General features: G+C 45.1%; 1 protein-coding gene across 1 annotated transcript in view; it reads left to right on the forward strand.

Moving 5' to 3' along the window:
- The first annotated feature begins 7,593 nt into the window (after window positions 1-7,593).
- Window positions 7,594-17,402, forward strand: part of PRPF8 (pre-mRNA processing factor 8) — a 29,291-nt gene continuing 19,482 nt past the window's right edge. The window contains exons 1-24 of the mRNA XM_031468527.2: window positions 7,594-7,697; window positions 7,899-8,009; window positions 8,511-8,679; window positions 9,606-9,770; window positions 9,857-10,075; window positions 10,207-10,419; window positions 10,546-10,671; window positions 10,768-10,873; window positions 11,982-12,172; window positions 12,292-12,411; window positions 12,496-12,685; window positions 12,807-12,926; window positions 13,037-13,171; window positions 13,516-13,645; window positions 14,025-14,221; window positions 14,343-14,549; window positions 14,678-14,841; window positions 14,964-15,090; window positions 15,206-15,398; window positions 15,674-15,861; window positions 16,009-16,247; window positions 16,474-16,620; window positions 16,810-17,020; window positions 17,220-17,336. Coding sequence (XP_031324387.1) covers window positions 7,910-8,009; window positions 8,511-8,679; window positions 9,606-9,770; window positions 9,857-10,075; window positions 10,207-10,419; window positions 10,546-10,671; window positions 10,768-10,873; window positions 11,982-12,172; window positions 12,292-12,411; window positions 12,496-12,685; window positions 12,807-12,926; window positions 13,037-13,171; window positions 13,516-13,645; window positions 14,025-14,221; window positions 14,343-14,549; window positions 14,678-14,841; window positions 14,964-15,090; window positions 15,206-15,398; window positions 15,674-15,861; window positions 16,009-16,247; window positions 16,474-16,620; window positions 16,810-17,020; window positions 17,220-17,336 — 3,774 coding nt within the window. The 5' untranslated portion in view covers window positions 7,594-7,697; window positions 7,899-7,909. The remainder of the gene's footprint in view (window positions 7,698-7,898; window positions 8,010-8,510; window positions 8,680-9,605; window positions 9,771-9,856; window positions 10,076-10,206; window positions 10,420-10,545; window positions 10,672-10,767; window positions 10,874-11,981; window positions 12,173-12,291; window positions 12,412-12,495; window positions 12,686-12,806; window positions 12,927-13,036; window positions 13,172-13,515; window positions 13,646-14,024; window positions 14,222-14,342; window positions 14,550-14,677; window positions 14,842-14,963; window positions 15,091-15,205; window positions 15,399-15,673; window positions 15,862-16,008; window positions 16,248-16,473; window positions 16,621-16,809; window positions 17,021-17,219; window positions 17,337-17,402) is intronic.

A 17,402-nucleotide genomic window follows, 5' to 3' on the forward strand; every position in this document is an offset into this window, starting at 1 on the left:
TTGTGAGTAATAGTTGATTTTTTTCTCACTTGTAACAGTGAGTCTTTATTAATACATCACCTTCAAGATCATACAGTCTTATCATTTCATTTTGCAGAAAATTAAGACCTAGAATAGTTAAGCAACTTATCCAAGCACACCCAGCTAGTTTGTGGCACAGCCAGAAATAGAATCCAGGGATCCTCCTTGTACACTATTTTGCCTCTTTTCTTTATAGGAAGACTGAAGAATGGAGAAACTTCAAGATAGACAGCTGACAACTGAAGATCAATCAGATCAGATAAATTGGCTCTGAGGTGGTATTTATGTCAGGATACTTTTTCAGTTTGAAAGCCAGGTTTCTACTCACCAAGTATTGACTTCTGCACTTTTTAGGAATGCAGTAACTATGCGGGGCAGAGGTGCCAGCTTTCCTCAGCAGACGTGAATACCACTTAGCATTGAGAGCACATTGTTTCCCTTCCTCTAAGCTGGGGGGGTAGGGGTGGGGACCGGCGACAAATCTTTACTTGCCACATCTTCCGCAGGAACCAGACACGGAAGTGATTCTCAGACTGAGTGAGCTCTTTCAACTGAGATAAAAATGCAAGCCATGTGGACTTTTGGAGTAGGAGAATGGGAGTTCATTCTTGTAGTGAGAAATGAGGGGTCCTGCAAAGGCTCTTCCCACCTACCACCACCCAGCCCCCCCACACCAGGAAAATAATCTCTGGGGTACTATCTGACATTCCAGAGAGAGTAAATGATTTCTTTGGGTTAAACTTTGCCCCCTCACTCTGGCCTGCCTGCCGTTGGCCTTGAAAGGACTCCTCACCTCCTTGAACTTCACTGGTTGGCACTGCTAATCTCCGGGGCTGAGAGACTGGCACAGAGGCTCTCTCTGCCCTGGATCCCAGGTCAGGGCACCACTAGGGAACAGAGAAGCCCAGGAACGGGGATGCCACAGATTCCTGCCGCAGTGCTGGCCCCGAAACAACTCTGCTAATCAGCTCTTCACCCACTCCCCTCAGCAGCTTGGCCAAACATCCTTTTCTTCAAGCTCCTGCCCCTCCTTCCCTAACCCCAGCTCTTCCTAGAATCTAAATATTTCCACCCTGACAGCAAGCGAGAGTGAGGGGATCTAGAGATGGAGGAAGTGGGGGCAGAGAAAGAAGGGGCCGAGCCCAGGGCAACTGCAGCACCATTTCCTTGACATATATTGAATTTTATAAATTCATGTGAACTTTGCATTCTGCTTCCACATCTTCTATCTCTTTAGTATAAAATAACATTTGAAATAACTTAAAATTTGCAATATTTTATTTAAAAAATTTTTACAAAATATCAGGTGAAACTGTCAGTTTTACGATGCAGGAAGATGTGCTATGTTGTGGCTCCAACTATTACTGGTACACCCTAGTAATAATTCAGCAAGTATTCATAAAGGTCCTACTATGTGCCAGGCACTGAAAGGCAATGGAGCTATGTCACCAAAAATTTGAAGGCAAGGTATTTAAAACTAGAATTTGATACCCAGCCAAACAAACCAAGTGTGAGGGCTGAATAAAGGTATCACCAGACATGCAAAGTCTAAAAAAAAATGTATCTTAGATGAACCTTTCTCAGAAAGCTACTAAAAGATACACTCCACTAAAATGAGGGAATCAACAAAGAAAGAGGAAGACCCATTTGCAGAAAACAGGAGATCCAATATAGAAGAGGGGAAAGGAGCTCCCCAGGTCAATGGTGGTGAAAGGGGATCCTAGGAAAACAGCTGAACAAGAAGCAGAGAAGGAAACTGGGATATTCTACAGCAGGTCATGAAGCTCGGAGAAAGACTTTTGGGGTGGAAGGTAAAACTGACAGACTACCTTATATGTCTGAATATTTTAAATGATTTAAAAACTAATGAAGAGCCTGAGTAATTGGCAAAGAGTCCATAGAAAATTAAGCAGGTGCAGCTATTAACTGTACACAAAACAAAGAGTTGCTTAGGAAAGGAAATGTAATCATTGTTTACTACTTGAGTGAGCTGCAGGTATGTGGGTACCATTTGTATAGAGAGGCATAATAAAGTTTTTGTATGTGGTTGGGTGTTTTTACACTTTAACTTCATATAAACTACCGATGGTAGGTGGGCGACAACTGGAGGTGAGTGTGCTCAACAGGGGAGGTGAGAGAGATAATAACTTAGGGGGAAGGATGAGGGGAGGTGTAGGTTCCCGCCCTGTAGCTGGGATCCTTAGCAAGGGGGAGATGTCTGCCCAGGTGGTGGGGCTATATCTGAAGGTAAATAAATAAATAAGCATCTCAGAAGCTGGGCACTCAGTCCAATACTGCTGTGTCCTTCAAAGAAAGCTGGGGAGGGTACACTTGGTCATGGATTCTAGAGCCAGACTATTTGAATTTAAATTCCAGACTTGCCACTTGTGAGCTATGTGGTCTTGGGCAAGTAACTCGACCTCTCTGTGCCCCAGTACCCTCATCTGTGTAATGGAAGGACAATAATAGGATTATGGTGAGAAGTAAATGAATTAATATGTGTAATGAGCTTAGACAAGTGCCTGACACAGAGTAAATGCTATATAAGGGCTAGCCAAAATTATTGCATGCACAATTATGTAAACACTAATTATTAATCTCACCAAAATTATAATATAATTGTATTAGGATAACAGGGTCATTTGAAGGGTGTACATGCATATGAGAGGCTAAGGGGAGAACTGGGTCTCCATTATCTATGGTGGAAAGTGAGTAGATAATGCTTTAAAATAAAAAGTCAAGTAGCAATACAAAATGACAATAAAAAGAAAAAAGTTTTTTTTTAGATGTAAAAAAATTGTAGCAATACAAGCTTATTAGTTGGCAATATGGAAATAGATGCCAAAATAATCAGCTGAAGTTGGTAAAAGTGGCTTCTTTCAGGAAGAGGGAAATGGAGCACAGGTGATTATTCTTTGTAACAAATCTTTGCAACAAATTCTGAGACTGTGTAATTTTGTAAAAACTAGAACTAAAAACATTAATTGTATAACTTGCTATTTAATGTCCATCTCCCCATCTAGAATGCAAGCTCCCAGCAGGCATAGTCTTGGTCTGGTGAACTCTCCTGATATCCAGGCTCCCTGGCGAGGCCAGCACCTGGAGGTACACATTAAACCTTTGTAGAAGGAAATCGTAAAGGGTGTATACGCTTTGGAAAGACTTCCTGCACTGAATAGGAGTTTGGACAAGATAATTTCTGATGTCCCTGCCAATTCCATGATTCTAATCGACCTTCCTTCTCATCTCAACTTCTCTTAACCTTTTGCTCCAGTGCAAATTCTTATCTCTCATTTACGCCTGAATTTTCAAATGAACGGTCAATTCTTATTGCCTCCATTGTTTCATGAATCTCCTTGGCAACCAGGAGTCTCCCTCTCCTATGATCTTTCTGAAACTGCTCTTCTAGGTCAGAGAATTCTTTCTTGTCAAGCTTGCATCCTTTCTCAGTCTTCTTCTACCTCTTGTATCATCTAACATGGCAGAGGGCCTCTTTTTCTTGAAGCTCTTCCTTCCTGTGGACCTCTGCCAGTGTTTCCAGGCATTCCTTCCCTGGCTTTTCCTGGCCACCTCCTGTTCCAGACCATGTATGTCTCCAGCCTTCCTCATCTGCTTTTCTGGTACTCTTTCTTCTGTGAACTGACTCTTTCTCATGGCTTTGGTCTGATGGTCTGATGGTCCAACCTCTCACCTGAGTTCCTAGACTGCCACTTGTGTATTTCTAGCTGGAGGACTCCTTCTTCTGTATGACCCACAGTCACCTGCAAGTCCAGTTTTAAACTCCTCAAACAATGAGGAGACTGATTTGGCTGCAATGAATGGTCCATGTTGATGGCAGCTAGCATTTGCTCTTTATATCTCTTTCTGGCTTAGTCACTTTCTGACTCAACTGAGCTTTATCAGACTAACTCAGACAGACTATGTTTGACCATTTAAGACACCTTAAGAGAAATTCTTGAGGGGAGGGTATAGCTCAGTGGTAGAGTGCATGTTTAGCATGCACAAAGTCCTGGGTTCAATCCCCAGTACCTCCATTAAAAAAGAATACTAATAAATAAACCCAATTTATCCCCCCTCCAAAAGATATAAATTTAAAAAGAGACAGAAGAGTTCTTAATTCTTTAAACCTGAGTTTCTTCATTTGTAAATTATTTCATTTGCACAAGTGTTTTCCACTTGTGCAATTATCATCACTATCTAGTTCCAGAGTTCTAGAGTTAGAGTTTAGAAACGGGAAAAGAGTTTTGAAAAGAAAAAGCTTGGAAGTCATCAGAGAGGTCAAATTTTTGGCAAAAAGTCAAAACTCTGGTTGGAATCCAAGACCAAATTTTGACCCAAATTTTCTCATCCACATCACCTATGCTTCTTAGCAGGAACACAGAAAATAACATAGATCTATAGTTAAGAACCTGAGCTCCAGAACCAATATTTACTGTCTCTGTGATTTGCTGTCTGTGGGGTCTTGAGCAAGTGGTTCAGCTTCTCTGAGCTTCAGTTTCTTCGTCTATAAAATGAGGCTAAATAATAACACCTCACTGAATTATTGTGACAATTAAATAAACTAATGTATATAAAGTTGGAGAGAAACTGACACATAGTTTATGCAATTAATCTTGTGCCCCAAGGCAGGTTACTCAACCTTTCCGAGTCTGGTTTTCTCATGGGGATAGTAAAATGGGGATAAAAATACCTATTTTGTAAGGTTGTTTTGAGGGTTAAATTAGCGTATTTATTTATTAACTTTTTATTTTGAAATACTTTTTAAGCTCACATGGAAGTTGCAAAAGTAGTACAGACAGCCTAAAGATAAGCATATAGATCAATGGGACAGAACTGAGAGTCCAGAAAAAACAAATGGTCAGTTGATCTTTGACAAATGGTGCTTAACAAATGGTGCTGGGACAACTGGATATCCACATGCAAAAGAATGAAATTGAACCCCTATCTCACACCACACACAAAAATGAATGCAATGTTATAGACCTACAGGTAAGACCTAAAACTATAAAACTCAGAAGAAAACAGGAGTACATCTTTGTTGCTTGGATTGGGCAATGAATTCTAAGGTTTGACACCAAAATCGTAAGCAGTAGAAGAGAAGATTTGATTAGTCGGACATTAGACAAATTTAAAACTTTTGTACTTCAAAGAATATCATCAAGAAAGTAAAAAGATAATCCAAAGAATGGGAGAAAATTTTTACCTATCATATGTATGACAGGGAACTTGTGTCTAGACTATATAAAGAACTCCTACAACTCAATAATAAAAAGACAGCTCAAATTTATTTATCTATATTTTGAGGAGGAGGTAATTAGCTTTAAAAATTTTTTTAATGGAGATACTGGGGATTCAACGCAGGACGTTGTGCGTGCTAAGCACACACTCTACCATTGAACTATAACCTCCCTCCCCCAAAAGACAACACAATTTTATTTTATTTTTTAATTTTATTGAGTTATAGTCAGTTTACAATGTTGTGTCAATTTCTGATGTACAGCAAAATTTTTCAGTCATACATGAACATATATATATTCATTTTCATATTCTTTTTCACCATGAGCTACCACAAGATACTATATATATTCTCCTGTGCTATACAGTATAAACTTGTTTATCTATTCTATATATACCTGTCAGTATCTACAAATCTCTATCTCCCAGTCTGTCCCTTCCCACCCCCTTTCCCCTTGGCAACCACAAGTTTGTATTCTATGTCTGTGAGTCTGTTTCTGTTTTATATTTAAGTTCGTTAAGAAAACCCAATTTTAAAATGGGCAAAGGATCTGAAAAGACAATTCTCCAAAGGAAATACATATGTACTACAGCAAGGATGAACCTCAAAAATATGCTAAGTAAAAGAAGCCAGTTCCAAAGTGACAAAAGTCACTATTATATGATACCATTTATATGAAATATCCAGATCAGGCAAATCTATAGAGACACAAAATAGAATAGTAGTTACCTAGGGCTGAGGAGTAGGAGGTGGGAGGAAATGGAGAGTGAGTGCTAATGGGCACAAGGTTTCTTTTGGGGATGATGAGAATGTTCTGGAACTAGATAGTCATGATAATTGCACAACTCTGTAAATACACTAAAAATCATTGGATTGTATACTTTAAACAGGTGAACTTTATGGAATGCAAATCACTTCTCAATAATGCTGCTTAGAAAATAGTACAGAGAGTCCCTGTGCACCCTTCACCCACTTGAGAACTTCTTACATAACACTAGTAGGACAATCAAAACAAGGAAATTGACATTGGCACAATACTATTAACGAAAGCAGACAATATTAGAATTGTACCAGGGTTTAGAATAACGCCCAGCACATAGTGAACCTTTTACAAGTGGTAAGAACTTCACTACAATGAGGATGATAAACCTAATAAAGATGATGCTGGACTTTCTCCTGTAGCCAGGTTGATTGGCTGGTTGTTTTCAGAACATGCCATGTTTGTTCCCGTTTCTAAACTCTAACTCTAGCAGTTACCATCACCTGGGATTCCTTTTTCCTTCCTCTTTGTTTACCTCATCAAATCCTTCATATCCACCCATCTCCATCATATCTTTAAAAATGCTCGTCTCTCTTCTTTGAACTATATGAACCTCCACATCAGCCAGTGTTTGTCTGGACTCTCCTTTGCTTTTTTTTTTTTTTTATCATATTCCCTTTTGAGTCCTAAATTCCCAACCAGATGGAGAGGCCGCATGGGTTACAATTCCTCCTCATTCTCCACAATAAACTTGGTGTGAGTTCAAACAAACTTATCTGTTAATTCAGATTCAAAATTGTTACCAAAAAATGGAGCAAGAGGGATGAAAAATCAAACAAGGAAGGCAGGAGATAGAGTGCAATTCAGGCAGCAAGATGAAACACAGCCAGAGGGAGTCAAGAAGCATTTACATGGTGTCTATTAAACACTCAGTAGGGTAATTATTGCCAGAGAGAGAAAAGAGGAATGGAGAGGGAGGGGGAAAAATACTGGGCAGTGTCATTTTCCAAGGCCTCTTTTATTTTTATAGGTTCATTAACTAACTCTTCCTTTATTTCTTAGACAGAGTTTAATTCCCTGCCCCAGAAATCCCATCACACTGCATTGTGAGAGCCTTTCCTTCTTGTTTATCTCCTGGCTACCCTGTGAGCTCCGGGAGGTTGATTTCTCCGTACATGCCCCCGCGTATTCCCAATCTCTGATAAAATAGTGGGCACTCAATAAATGATGGTTGAAAGAATGAATGAATGCCATGAACAAAAGACTGAATGTCTCGGAGCTGGTACTGCACCTCAAGTCTACATTTATGGCACCAGACACAGAATAACGTGTAAATTTTGACAAATTTATTGTAACTTTGGAAGCGTGGGTTTTTAGCGGCCCAACGCCAGTAGCTGCTGGAGGCCACAGAAACCGTTTCAGAAACGTGGGAGGCGGGGCTTGCGCCTGCTCCGACCACACCCTCTAGCTTACAAATACTTCCGTCTGTGGACCCGCCCCCTCTAGCCCAAATTGTAACTCTGATTGGTAATCTCTCTGACCCGTCCGAACACATCAGCAACTATTGGGTCAACTGCTGAACCCGGGTGGCGCACTTCCTGGCTCTGGGAACGCGGAGCGGACGTAGGCTTGCCGCCATTGCGTCGCGAGAAAGCGGCCGTCTGTGTGAGGGGTTTGGGGGTGCGTGCCGTGCTTTAAGGGCCGGGCAGCGGGAGGCACAGGGGTCCGGATTGAGCGGCCGGAGGGATCGGGCGGGGCTGGGCGCACTCTGAGCCAGGCGGGACTGCAGGCCGGGTGTCTCGACGTGTTCCTGCTGCGACTCTTGCGGGCCCAGGCCCTGGCCCTGTTCGTCGTTAATTTTTTTCTTCCGTCGCTCCTCAGATTCTCCGGGCATGGCCGGAGTATTTCCTTACCGAGGGCCGGGTAACCCGGTGCCCGGCCCTTTAGCCCCGCTGCCAGACTACATGTCGGAGGAGAAGCTGCAGGAGAAAGGTTAAGAAAGCGTGCGGGAGCGGCGCCTGGGGGCGGGTGTACGCGTGCGCGCAGAGGGTTTGAACACTTTCCCCGTTTGGCAAGTGTCAAAACATTAGGTCTTAGTACCCTTAGTAGCTCTCATTTATTTTTTCACCTAATTAAGTCTTTAAAACCGTCTACATAAAAAATAAAAGTCTGTGTCATTTGCAGACACTAATCCAAACAATGGGGATACTATAGCAGTGCAGACAAAAACCTCTGCCCTTACAGGGTTTGAATTGCAATGAGGAAGACAGTAAAAAGAAAACTTTAAAATGTTGTAACAAAAATGCCAGGCGATGATAAATGGGAAGAAGAAAAAAAATAAAGCAGAGCGACTAGACAGGAGAATTGTTAGGTGCTGCTCCCACTGGATGCCCGCCCTCTGTCATACATCCTGACAGGAGTTTACCCTAGGGCAAGAGGTGAGGGTGATTAGGCTAAAGGTGTGCAGTCCTTTAAACTGAGGTGTCCTTGTAGCCCGAAAATGGCAGCAGTTGCAGGCCAAGCGTTATGCGGAAAAGCGGAAGTTTGGGTTTGTGGACGCTCAGAAGGAAGACATGCCTCCAGAACATGTCAGGAAGATCATTCGAGACCATGGAGACATGACCAACAGGAAGTTTCGCCACGACAAAAGGGTCTACCTGGGGTAAGGAGCATCCTGGAATTAATGGAGTTTAGCCCCTTTCCCATTTCCCTGCCCCGTAAATTGCAGTGTGGATAGCTGCTATGCCATTTTGGAACTTTAATCTTCTGTGACAGCTTATCTTGATGGTTATCAAGGAAGACAGAAAACTACTAGGATTCTGTCATAATTTCCAGATCTTCTAGTGATGTTTTTTATTGCCTTGATTTTTCTTCCTGATCTAAGACTGGAGCTTTTAATTTGTCCTGTTGATACTATAAGATGTCTCTGTCTTTGAACTGGTTGAAGCCCAGAGTAAGATATCTTGTGCATTCTTGTGATCTTCAAGTTCAGGGGTAGTTAACTCCTGCAGTCTGTGTTCTGTTGTGTTTCTGTGTCCCCCAGCTGACTGAGTACAGGTAGAGGTACAAGTGCCCTACCAAATTCCTTTTCCATTTTGATGCAGAAATGTTAGCTACTTAATAAGACAGCCATGGAAGTTTTGTTTATTTCAAAAATATTTTTGAGAACTGCTAAGTGCCAGGGATATAGCAGTGAGCAGAAAGTAATGCCCTTTCTGGTGCTCACAGTCTAGTGACATAACAGATATGAGACAAATGGCTACAATAAAAATAAAATAAATTACTTATGGAAAGATACAGAGAGACTAGAATGTGATATAGCCTTAAGGCTGTCTTTAGGGGAAGAGCTATTTAAAGGGACTGAAACCTAGTATTGTGGGAGAGTTAAGTTTAAGAAGAAGAATAGCACAATTGGAGGTGGGGAGGCAGAGTTCCTGATCGTGAAGGACCTGTGTACTGAGTTTGGGAGTCTGGGCTAAAAGGCAGAGTTTTCTGTGGAATGTGTTACTCTGATACCTTGTGGCTTCTCTTCCTGGAACAGGTAGAACACCTTGTCATTTCTAATCATCTGTCTTCCTGTTATTGCAGTGCCCTGAAGTACATGCCCCATGCTGTCCTCAAACTCCTGGAAAACATGCCTATGCCTTGGGAGCAGATTCGAGATGTGCCTGTGTTGTACCACATCACTGGAGCCATTTCCTTTGTCAATGAGATTCCCTGGGTCATTGAGCCTGTCTACATCTCCCAGTGGGGGTGAGAAGGCCTAGGATATGGTGTGTGGTGGTGGTGGTTGGGGGGCATTGGGGTGGAAACCATTATGCAACATTGTTGACTTCCAGGTCAATGTGGATTATGATGCGTCGAGAAAAGAGAGACAGGCGGCATTTCAAGAGGATGCGTTTCCCCCCTTTTGATGATGAGGAGCCACCTTTGGACTATGCTGACAACATCCTAGATGTTGAGCCGCTGGAGGCCATTCAGCTAGAGCTGGACCCTGAGGAGGATGCCCCTGTGTTGGACTGGTTCTATGACCACCAGCCTTTGAGAGACAGCCGGAAGTGAGTGATCGTTGGAGTTAACCACTCCTGTGAGAGTTTTAGAACTCCAGAAGGAGTCCTGGGAGAGCAACAGGTAGTATGGCTTGGCTAGCGGGTATACCTGCCTGACGTGCGTCTCTGTTTTTTCCTAGATACGTGAATGGCTCCACTTACCAGCGCTGGCAGTTCACGCTGCCCATGATGTCTACTCTCTACCGCTTGGCCAATCAGCTCCTAACAGACTTGGTAGATGACAACTACTTCTATCTGTTTGATCTGAAGGCCTTTTTCACCTCGAAGGCACTCAATATGGCCATCCCTGGAGGCCCCAAATTTGAACCTCTTGTCCGAGACATCAACCTACAGTAAGTTGCAGAGAATTGAAATTTTAGGCACTTTGGGTTAAGTAAAATCTAATCTTGATCCTTAAGATCCCATTGTAGTTTCCAGTCTCCCCAGCTAGTCTGCTTATCTTTGACTTTGTATCCTAGGGATGAAGACTGGAATGAATTCAATGATATTAACAAGATCATCATCCGGCAGCCTATCCGTACTGAGTACAAGATTGCTTTTCCTTACTTATACAACAACCTTCCACATCATGTCCACCTCACTTGGTGAGAAAACTCGAACACAGCTGTGGGATAGGAGAAGGCTGTCATTTAGGTTGGGCCAGGGCAGGAGAACCTTGGCTGACTCTTCTTTCATTTTAGGTACCACACTCCTAATGTTGTGTTCATCAAAACTGAGGATCCTGATTTGCCAGCTTTCTACTTTGATCCTTTGATCAACCCAATTTCCCATAGACACTCTGTCAAGGTGAGAGGAAAGACATTTTTTTTCACCTTATTTTAAAATTTTAGTTTTTAAATTATAAAATAAATATAGGCCATATTACAGAAAGCTTACAAAATAAAGAAGAAAAAAAACAGCATACCACTGTCCAAACACAGTGATTTTAATCCCTTTGATGAATTCAGTGAAGGCACATTGACCTCAACTTTTCCAAAAGAAATTTCGTGACTGGATGGAAGCATTACTAGATAAAAATTCAGCCAGAGGGAGACATGTTTTCCATCTTTAAATGTTCCCTTTGAGCAAAAGCTAATTTGGGAGTTCAGCATGTGACTCAAACCAAGGTATTGGTATTATCTTGGTTTCTGTGGTATCCATCTGGGCTTTATCATTACTCCCCTGGGACTCTCCATGTAGCCTTATTCTGGTCCGTTTCCAATGTGTTCTCTTTTCTTTAATCCTTTTTGGACCTATAATTTACTACCACACAATTCACCCATTTGAAGTGTACACTTTGTTGGTTTTTAGTTTCTTTACACAGTTGTGCAACTGTCACCACAGGTAATTTTAGAACATTTTTCGTTACCTCAAAGAGCAGCCTCATACCCATACAGTAGTCACTCTCTATTTCCCTTGAACCTCCCTTACCTAGGCAACGAGTAATCTGTTCTGTCTCTATAGATTTGCCTATTCTGGACATTTCATATAAATGGAATCGTGCAGTACGTGGCCTTTTGTGACTGGCTCCTTACATTTAGAATAATGTTTTTGCTCTTGATCTATGTTCCAATATATTCTTAACATGAACAGATCTTCCCTAAGCCCAGTTTTTGGACCTTGGCAGGAGGTGATTGCAGTGTTTACCTTTTCTGGTATTGGGGCTCCTCTGGGAGGTCTTGGGTGGTGAGGCAGTTGGGGTGTGAGGAGTATCTTGCTTGCTTTCTTGGTTGGTCCTGCCTTGATCTCTGCTCCCTTGGCCCCATTTGCCCTGGTCCTTCAGGGCTTCTCTTGTCAGGCGGCCCAGTTTCCATGGTAGATGTAGCCACTGTGCTTGGCCCCAGAGAGTTTCCCTCTCATCCCAGGTCTCTGCCCAGTTCAGCAGGAGCTAAACCCTTGGGGTTTCTTCTTTCAGAGCCAAGAACCATTGCCAGATGATGATGAAGAGTTTGAGCTCCCCGAGTTTGTGGAGCCCTTCTTAAAGGATACACCCCTCTACACAGACAATACAGCCAATGGCATCGCCCTGCTCTGGGCCCCACGACCCTTTAACCTACGCTCTGGTCGCACCCGCCGGGCCCTAGACATCCCCCTTGTCAAGAACTGGTAAGGCTGCTACCTGGGGGGATGGTCGTGGATGTATAGGCAGAAAGACTTGAGCTAGGTGGGTGTACAGCCTTCATCAGAGAGGTTGGAAGGAGAGATCTGAGGGCTTGTTTTTTCAGGTATCGGGAGCATTGTCCTGCTGGGCAGCCCGTGAAAGTGAGGGTCTCCTACCAGAAGCTGCTTAAGTACTATGTGCTGAATGCCCTGAAGCACCGGCCCCCTAAAGCCCAGAAGAAGCGGTGAGGTGCTCTAGGGCCCGTGCTTAGCCTCCTTTTGTTCTGAAGGTAATCAGGAGGCTAACTCTTGACTCCTTCTCACCCCAGGTATCTGTTCCGCTCCTTCAAAGCCACCAAATTCTTTCAGTCTACAAAGCTTGACTGGGTGGAAGTGGGGCTACAGGTTTGCCGCCAGGGCTACAACATGCTCAACCTTCTCATTCACCGCAAAAATCTCAACTACCTGCACCTGGATTACAACTTCAACCTGAAGCCTGTCAAGACGCTCACCACCAAGGTATCTGCAAGGGACCTCAAGGGTCCCCTGGGCTTGAGGGATGGACTCTGGCCCCTGAGGAAGGCAGACATCAGTCTGGACCATTGCTGACTAATGTTTCTGTTGTTGGCATCTTCTCCAGGAAAGAAAGAAATCTCGTTTTGGGAATGCTTTCCATCTGTGTCGGGAAGTTCTGCGTTTAACTAAGCTGGTGGTGGACAGTCATGTGCAGTATCGATTGGGCAATGTGGATGCCTTCCAGGTGAGGCTAGGAATCCCCAGTCCCTGCCCCAGGTGGGGATGCTGGGTGAAGCCTGTGCTGATTGTGGAGCTGGCTCTAGCTTAAAGCCTAATAGGGCAATTGTGTTGCAGCTGGCAGATGGATTGCAGTATATCTTTGCCCATGTGGGGCAGCTGACGGGCATGTACCGATATAAATACAAGCTGATGCGGCAGATTCGCATGTGCAAGGACCTGAAGCATCTCATCTATTACCGCTTCAATACGGTAGGACCGTGCCCTTGTACGTTCATTTTCTCAGATACCTTTCAATTTTTACAGAGTCAGGGCTCTTTTCAGGGATCTGTTTAGAGAGAGAGTCTAAGTGTTTTCATTACTGCCCTCACCTTGTGAATCTCAACACTTCCCCCCAAAAGCCCATTTTTAGGTCTAACTAGGGAATCTCAGTTACTGATTTCTTCTTTATTCTATTTCAGATATTGAGGTCTCAGAGTTTCCTTTTTTTCCCTTCACTGCTGTATATGTGCTCCTTGCCCCACCACTGCCCAGTTTTTTGTAGTTGTCTAAATGAATTGCTAACTTGTATTCTTGACTTCTGCTTGGTATCCTAGGGCCCTGTAGGGAAGGGCCCTGGCTGTGGCTTCTGGGCTGCTGGCTGGCGGGTCTGGCTGTTTTTCATGCGTGGCATCACGCCTTTATTGGAACGATGGCTGGGCAACCTCCTAGCCCGGCAGTTTGAAGGTGAGTGGTTTTCTCTGTGTCCGTCTTCTCCCATTTTGGCTTTAAAAATAGATCATTTGTGTTCTTGTCCTGTCCCCTGCCCTTGTTTGAGACTGAGAATCACTTTCTGCTAGATTACCTCTAAGGCCCATTCTCCAGTGAGTCTGAGCTAGTGTTATGTTTCTTGGGCTTTGCTCTATAGTCTTGAGGCTGTTGGGCATTTAAAGGATAAAAATCCCTCAGAAGCATAGTTGTGAGTGTCTGAGACATCTTGTCTTGCATGCACTGGATGCTTTGTTTATACTTACTGATTTCATTGTATCCATGGTTAACGGTGGGCCACAAGAGTAGAGACTCATTAGAAGCAATGAATCTTGCTTTTAATCACTTTCATTTCTAGGCCGACACTCGAAGGGGGTGGCAAAGACCGTAACAAAGCAGCGAGTGGAGTCTCATTTTGACCTGGAACTTCGGGCAGCTGTGATGCATGACATTCTGGACATGATGCCTGAGGGGATCAAACAGAACAAGGCCCGGACAATCCTGCAGCACCTCAGTGAAGCTTGGCGCTGCTGGAAGGCCAACATTCCCTGGAAGGTGGGTGTCTCCCCAACTCAGGAGGCATGGAGCTCATCTTCCTGGGCTTAGGATTACCACTTTGGACCACCTTAGGCCATGTGGCTCCCATCACTTTCCTATTGTGCTTTTTGCACTTCAGGTCCCTGGGCTGCCAACACCTATAGAGAACATGATCCTTCGATACGTGAAGGCCAAGGCTGACTGGTGGACCAACACTGCTCACTACAACCGAGAACGGATCCGCCGTGGGGCCACTGTAGACAAGACTGTGTGTAAAAAGAACCTGGGCCGCCTCACTCGGCTCTACCTGAAGGCCGAACAGGAGCGGCAGCACAACTACCTGAAGGTTGGGCCATGTAGGCTGGGCTGGGGGTTGAGGGGTGGGCAGGAGGGTGGATTGCAAAGTTGGGACCATGGCTTGTCCTGGAGGGATTGGGCTACAGTGGGAAGCTCATTCTCATGTCCATCTTGCAGGACGGTCCTTACATTACAGCAGAGGAGGCGGTGGCAGTGTATACCACCACTGTGCATTGGCTGGAAAGCCGTAGGTTCTCACCCATCCCATTCCCCCCACTCTCCTACAAGCACGACACCAAGTTGCTCATCTTGGCCTTGGAGCGGCTCAAAGAAGCTTACAGGTGAGGAGTAGACAGGTTCCTGTGGGAAGGTCAGAGTCCAAAGAAAGAAGGCTTAGCCTCAGTGCTTTCTGGGCTTGGCTTCCTCTTGGTTTTCCCACTCACCTGTTCTTTTACCTTGTCAGTGTGAAGTCTCGGTTAAACCAGTCTCAGAGAGAGGAGTTAGGTCTGATCGAGCAAGCCTATGACAACCCCCATGAGGCGCTGTCCCGCATCAAGCGTCACCTCCTCACTCAGAGAGCCTTTAAAGAAGTGAGTGAGATGCCCCCATTTTCTTTAAACTGTGTTATTCATTCTTGGTGCCCAGGGTGGCAGGTCGCCTCAGGTGATTAATGAATTGATGTGAGCCAGCTTCCTTGTCCCACAGGTCGGCATTGAGTTCATGGATCTCTATAGCCACCTGGTGCCAGTGTACGATGTGGAGCCACTGGAGAAGATAACTGATGCCTACCTGGACCAGTACCTGTGGTATGAAGCTGACAAGCGCCGCCTCTTCCCACCCTGGATCAAGCCTGCTGACACGGAACCACCACCTCTGCTTGTTTACAAGTGGTGTCAAGGTAAAGCTTTTCTGGAATTGCCCCTGAGGAAGGAAGGTGAATTGAGATCTACTTCAAAATTCTCATCTAGGCAGTCTAGTTAGTTTACTGTCTTGGAGCATGGTAGCAAGGAAAACAGTGTTGGTCATAAACTGAACAAAGCTGACTCTCCTAGCAATCCAGGTGACTGAATGGAGTGGTTGTGTGATTGGGTTATGAACATGGTGGCTACCGTAGGCACTAGTTTTGAAAGGGAATTTCTAACCTACTGAAGACCTGTCTTGTCTGCTCCTCAGGCATTAATAACCTGCAGGACGTGTGGGAGACAAGTGAGGGCGAGTGCAACGTCATGCTGGAGTCCCGATTTGAGAAGATGTATGAGAAGATCGACTTGACCCTGCTTAATCGGCTGCTGCGCCTTATCGTGGACCACAACATAGCTGACTACATGACAGCCAAGAACAACGTCGTCATCAACTATAAGGTGGGTCTGGGGGGCAGGGTAGCAAGGACTAAGGGGAGGGGTGGTTGGCCCACTACTTTGGGATTTGCTGAGGGGAGGACAAAAGAGGATGGGCCCTGGAGAAGCCTGGGACACGGCCGTGGTTACAAGTTGTAAGTCTCTTTCTAGGACATGAACCATACGAATTCATATGGGATCATCAGAGGCCTGCAGTTTGCCTCATTCATTGTGCAGTACTACGGCCTGGTGATGGATTTGCTTGTGTTGGGATTGCACCGGGCCAGTGAGATGGCTGGGCCCCCTCAGATGCCAAACGATTTTCTCAGTTTCCAAGACATAGCCACCGAGGCTGCCCATCCCATCCGTCTCTTCTGCAGATACATCGACCGTATCCATATTTTCTTCAGGTGAGGGCTTGCCTGGACTCTTGTCCCTGCAGGATGTTGAGATCTATGTCCAGCCTCCGGCAGCGGCTGTTGTACCTGAGTTGACTTGCTGCTGGGTTGGGGCTCTAAGGTAGAATGAAGTCCTGTGAGTAGGGTAGGGGTTGGGGTTGGCCCCTGTCTATGGAGTCGTAGGTCTCATGAGATCCCAGTGTACTTGGGCCTCAGCAGTGCTCCTTGTCTGGTGTAGGTTCACAGCAGATGAGGCTCGGGACCTGATCCAGCGTTACCTGACAGAGCACCCTGACCCCAACAATGAAAACATCGTTGGCTATAATAACAAGAAGTGCTGGCCCCGAGACGCCCGCATGCGCCTCATGAAGCATGATGTCAACCTGTGAGTCTTAAGCTGGGGCTGTGGGAGCTGGAAGGATGTCAGCCTGAGGGACCCGGAGGACAATTAGAGGGAATTTATGATTTGGTGTCCTGGGTGGGAGGAGGTACTCTGTCGGGATTTCATGAGTCTGGCCTTTGAAGGGAAATTCCTTCCAGGAGACTGATGTGACTCTGTGTTCTCTGTGGGCAGGGGTCGGGCAGTGTTCTGGGACATCAAGAACCGTCTGCCACGCTCAGTGACTACAGTTCAGTGGGAGAACAGCTTTGTGTCCGTGTACAGTAAAGACAACCCCAACCTGCTGTTTAACATGTGTGGTTTTGAGTGCCGCATCCTGCCTAAGTGCCGCACCAGCTATGAGGAGTTCACCCACAAGGATGGGGTGTGGAACCTACAGAATGAGGTACAGCCTGGGCGGGGAGCCAGGAGTAGATTACTACCCTGTACCTCCCAGGTAGGCTGGGGTGCGGAACACCACATACCTTTTCACTGTCAGTCGGTTGAGCCTTGCTGGGAGGGTAGGACTTAGTGGTGGTCAGGGTTGGTTCTTGTTCCTGGGGCAGGCAGTTCCAGAGACAGTTAACCTTGACCTTGTGGTTTAGGTTACTAAGGAGCGGACAGCTCAGTGTTTCCTGCGTGTGGATGATGAGTCAATGCAGCGCTTCCACAACCGTGTGCGTCAAATTCTGATGGCCTCTGGCTCCACCACCTTCACCAAGGTATACATGGCAGTCACGACCGTCTTGCCTGCTTTGCTCTCCTTTCTTCCCAGCTTTGTTCAGTGT

The sequence above is a fragment of the Camelus dromedarius genome, chromosome 16 (assembly GCF_036321535.1).
Source record: "Camelus dromedarius isolate mCamDro1 chromosome 16, mCamDro1.pat, whole genome shotgun sequence".
Lineage (NCBI taxonomy): Eukaryota > Metazoa > Chordata > Mammalia > Artiodactyla > Camelidae > Camelus > Camelus dromedarius.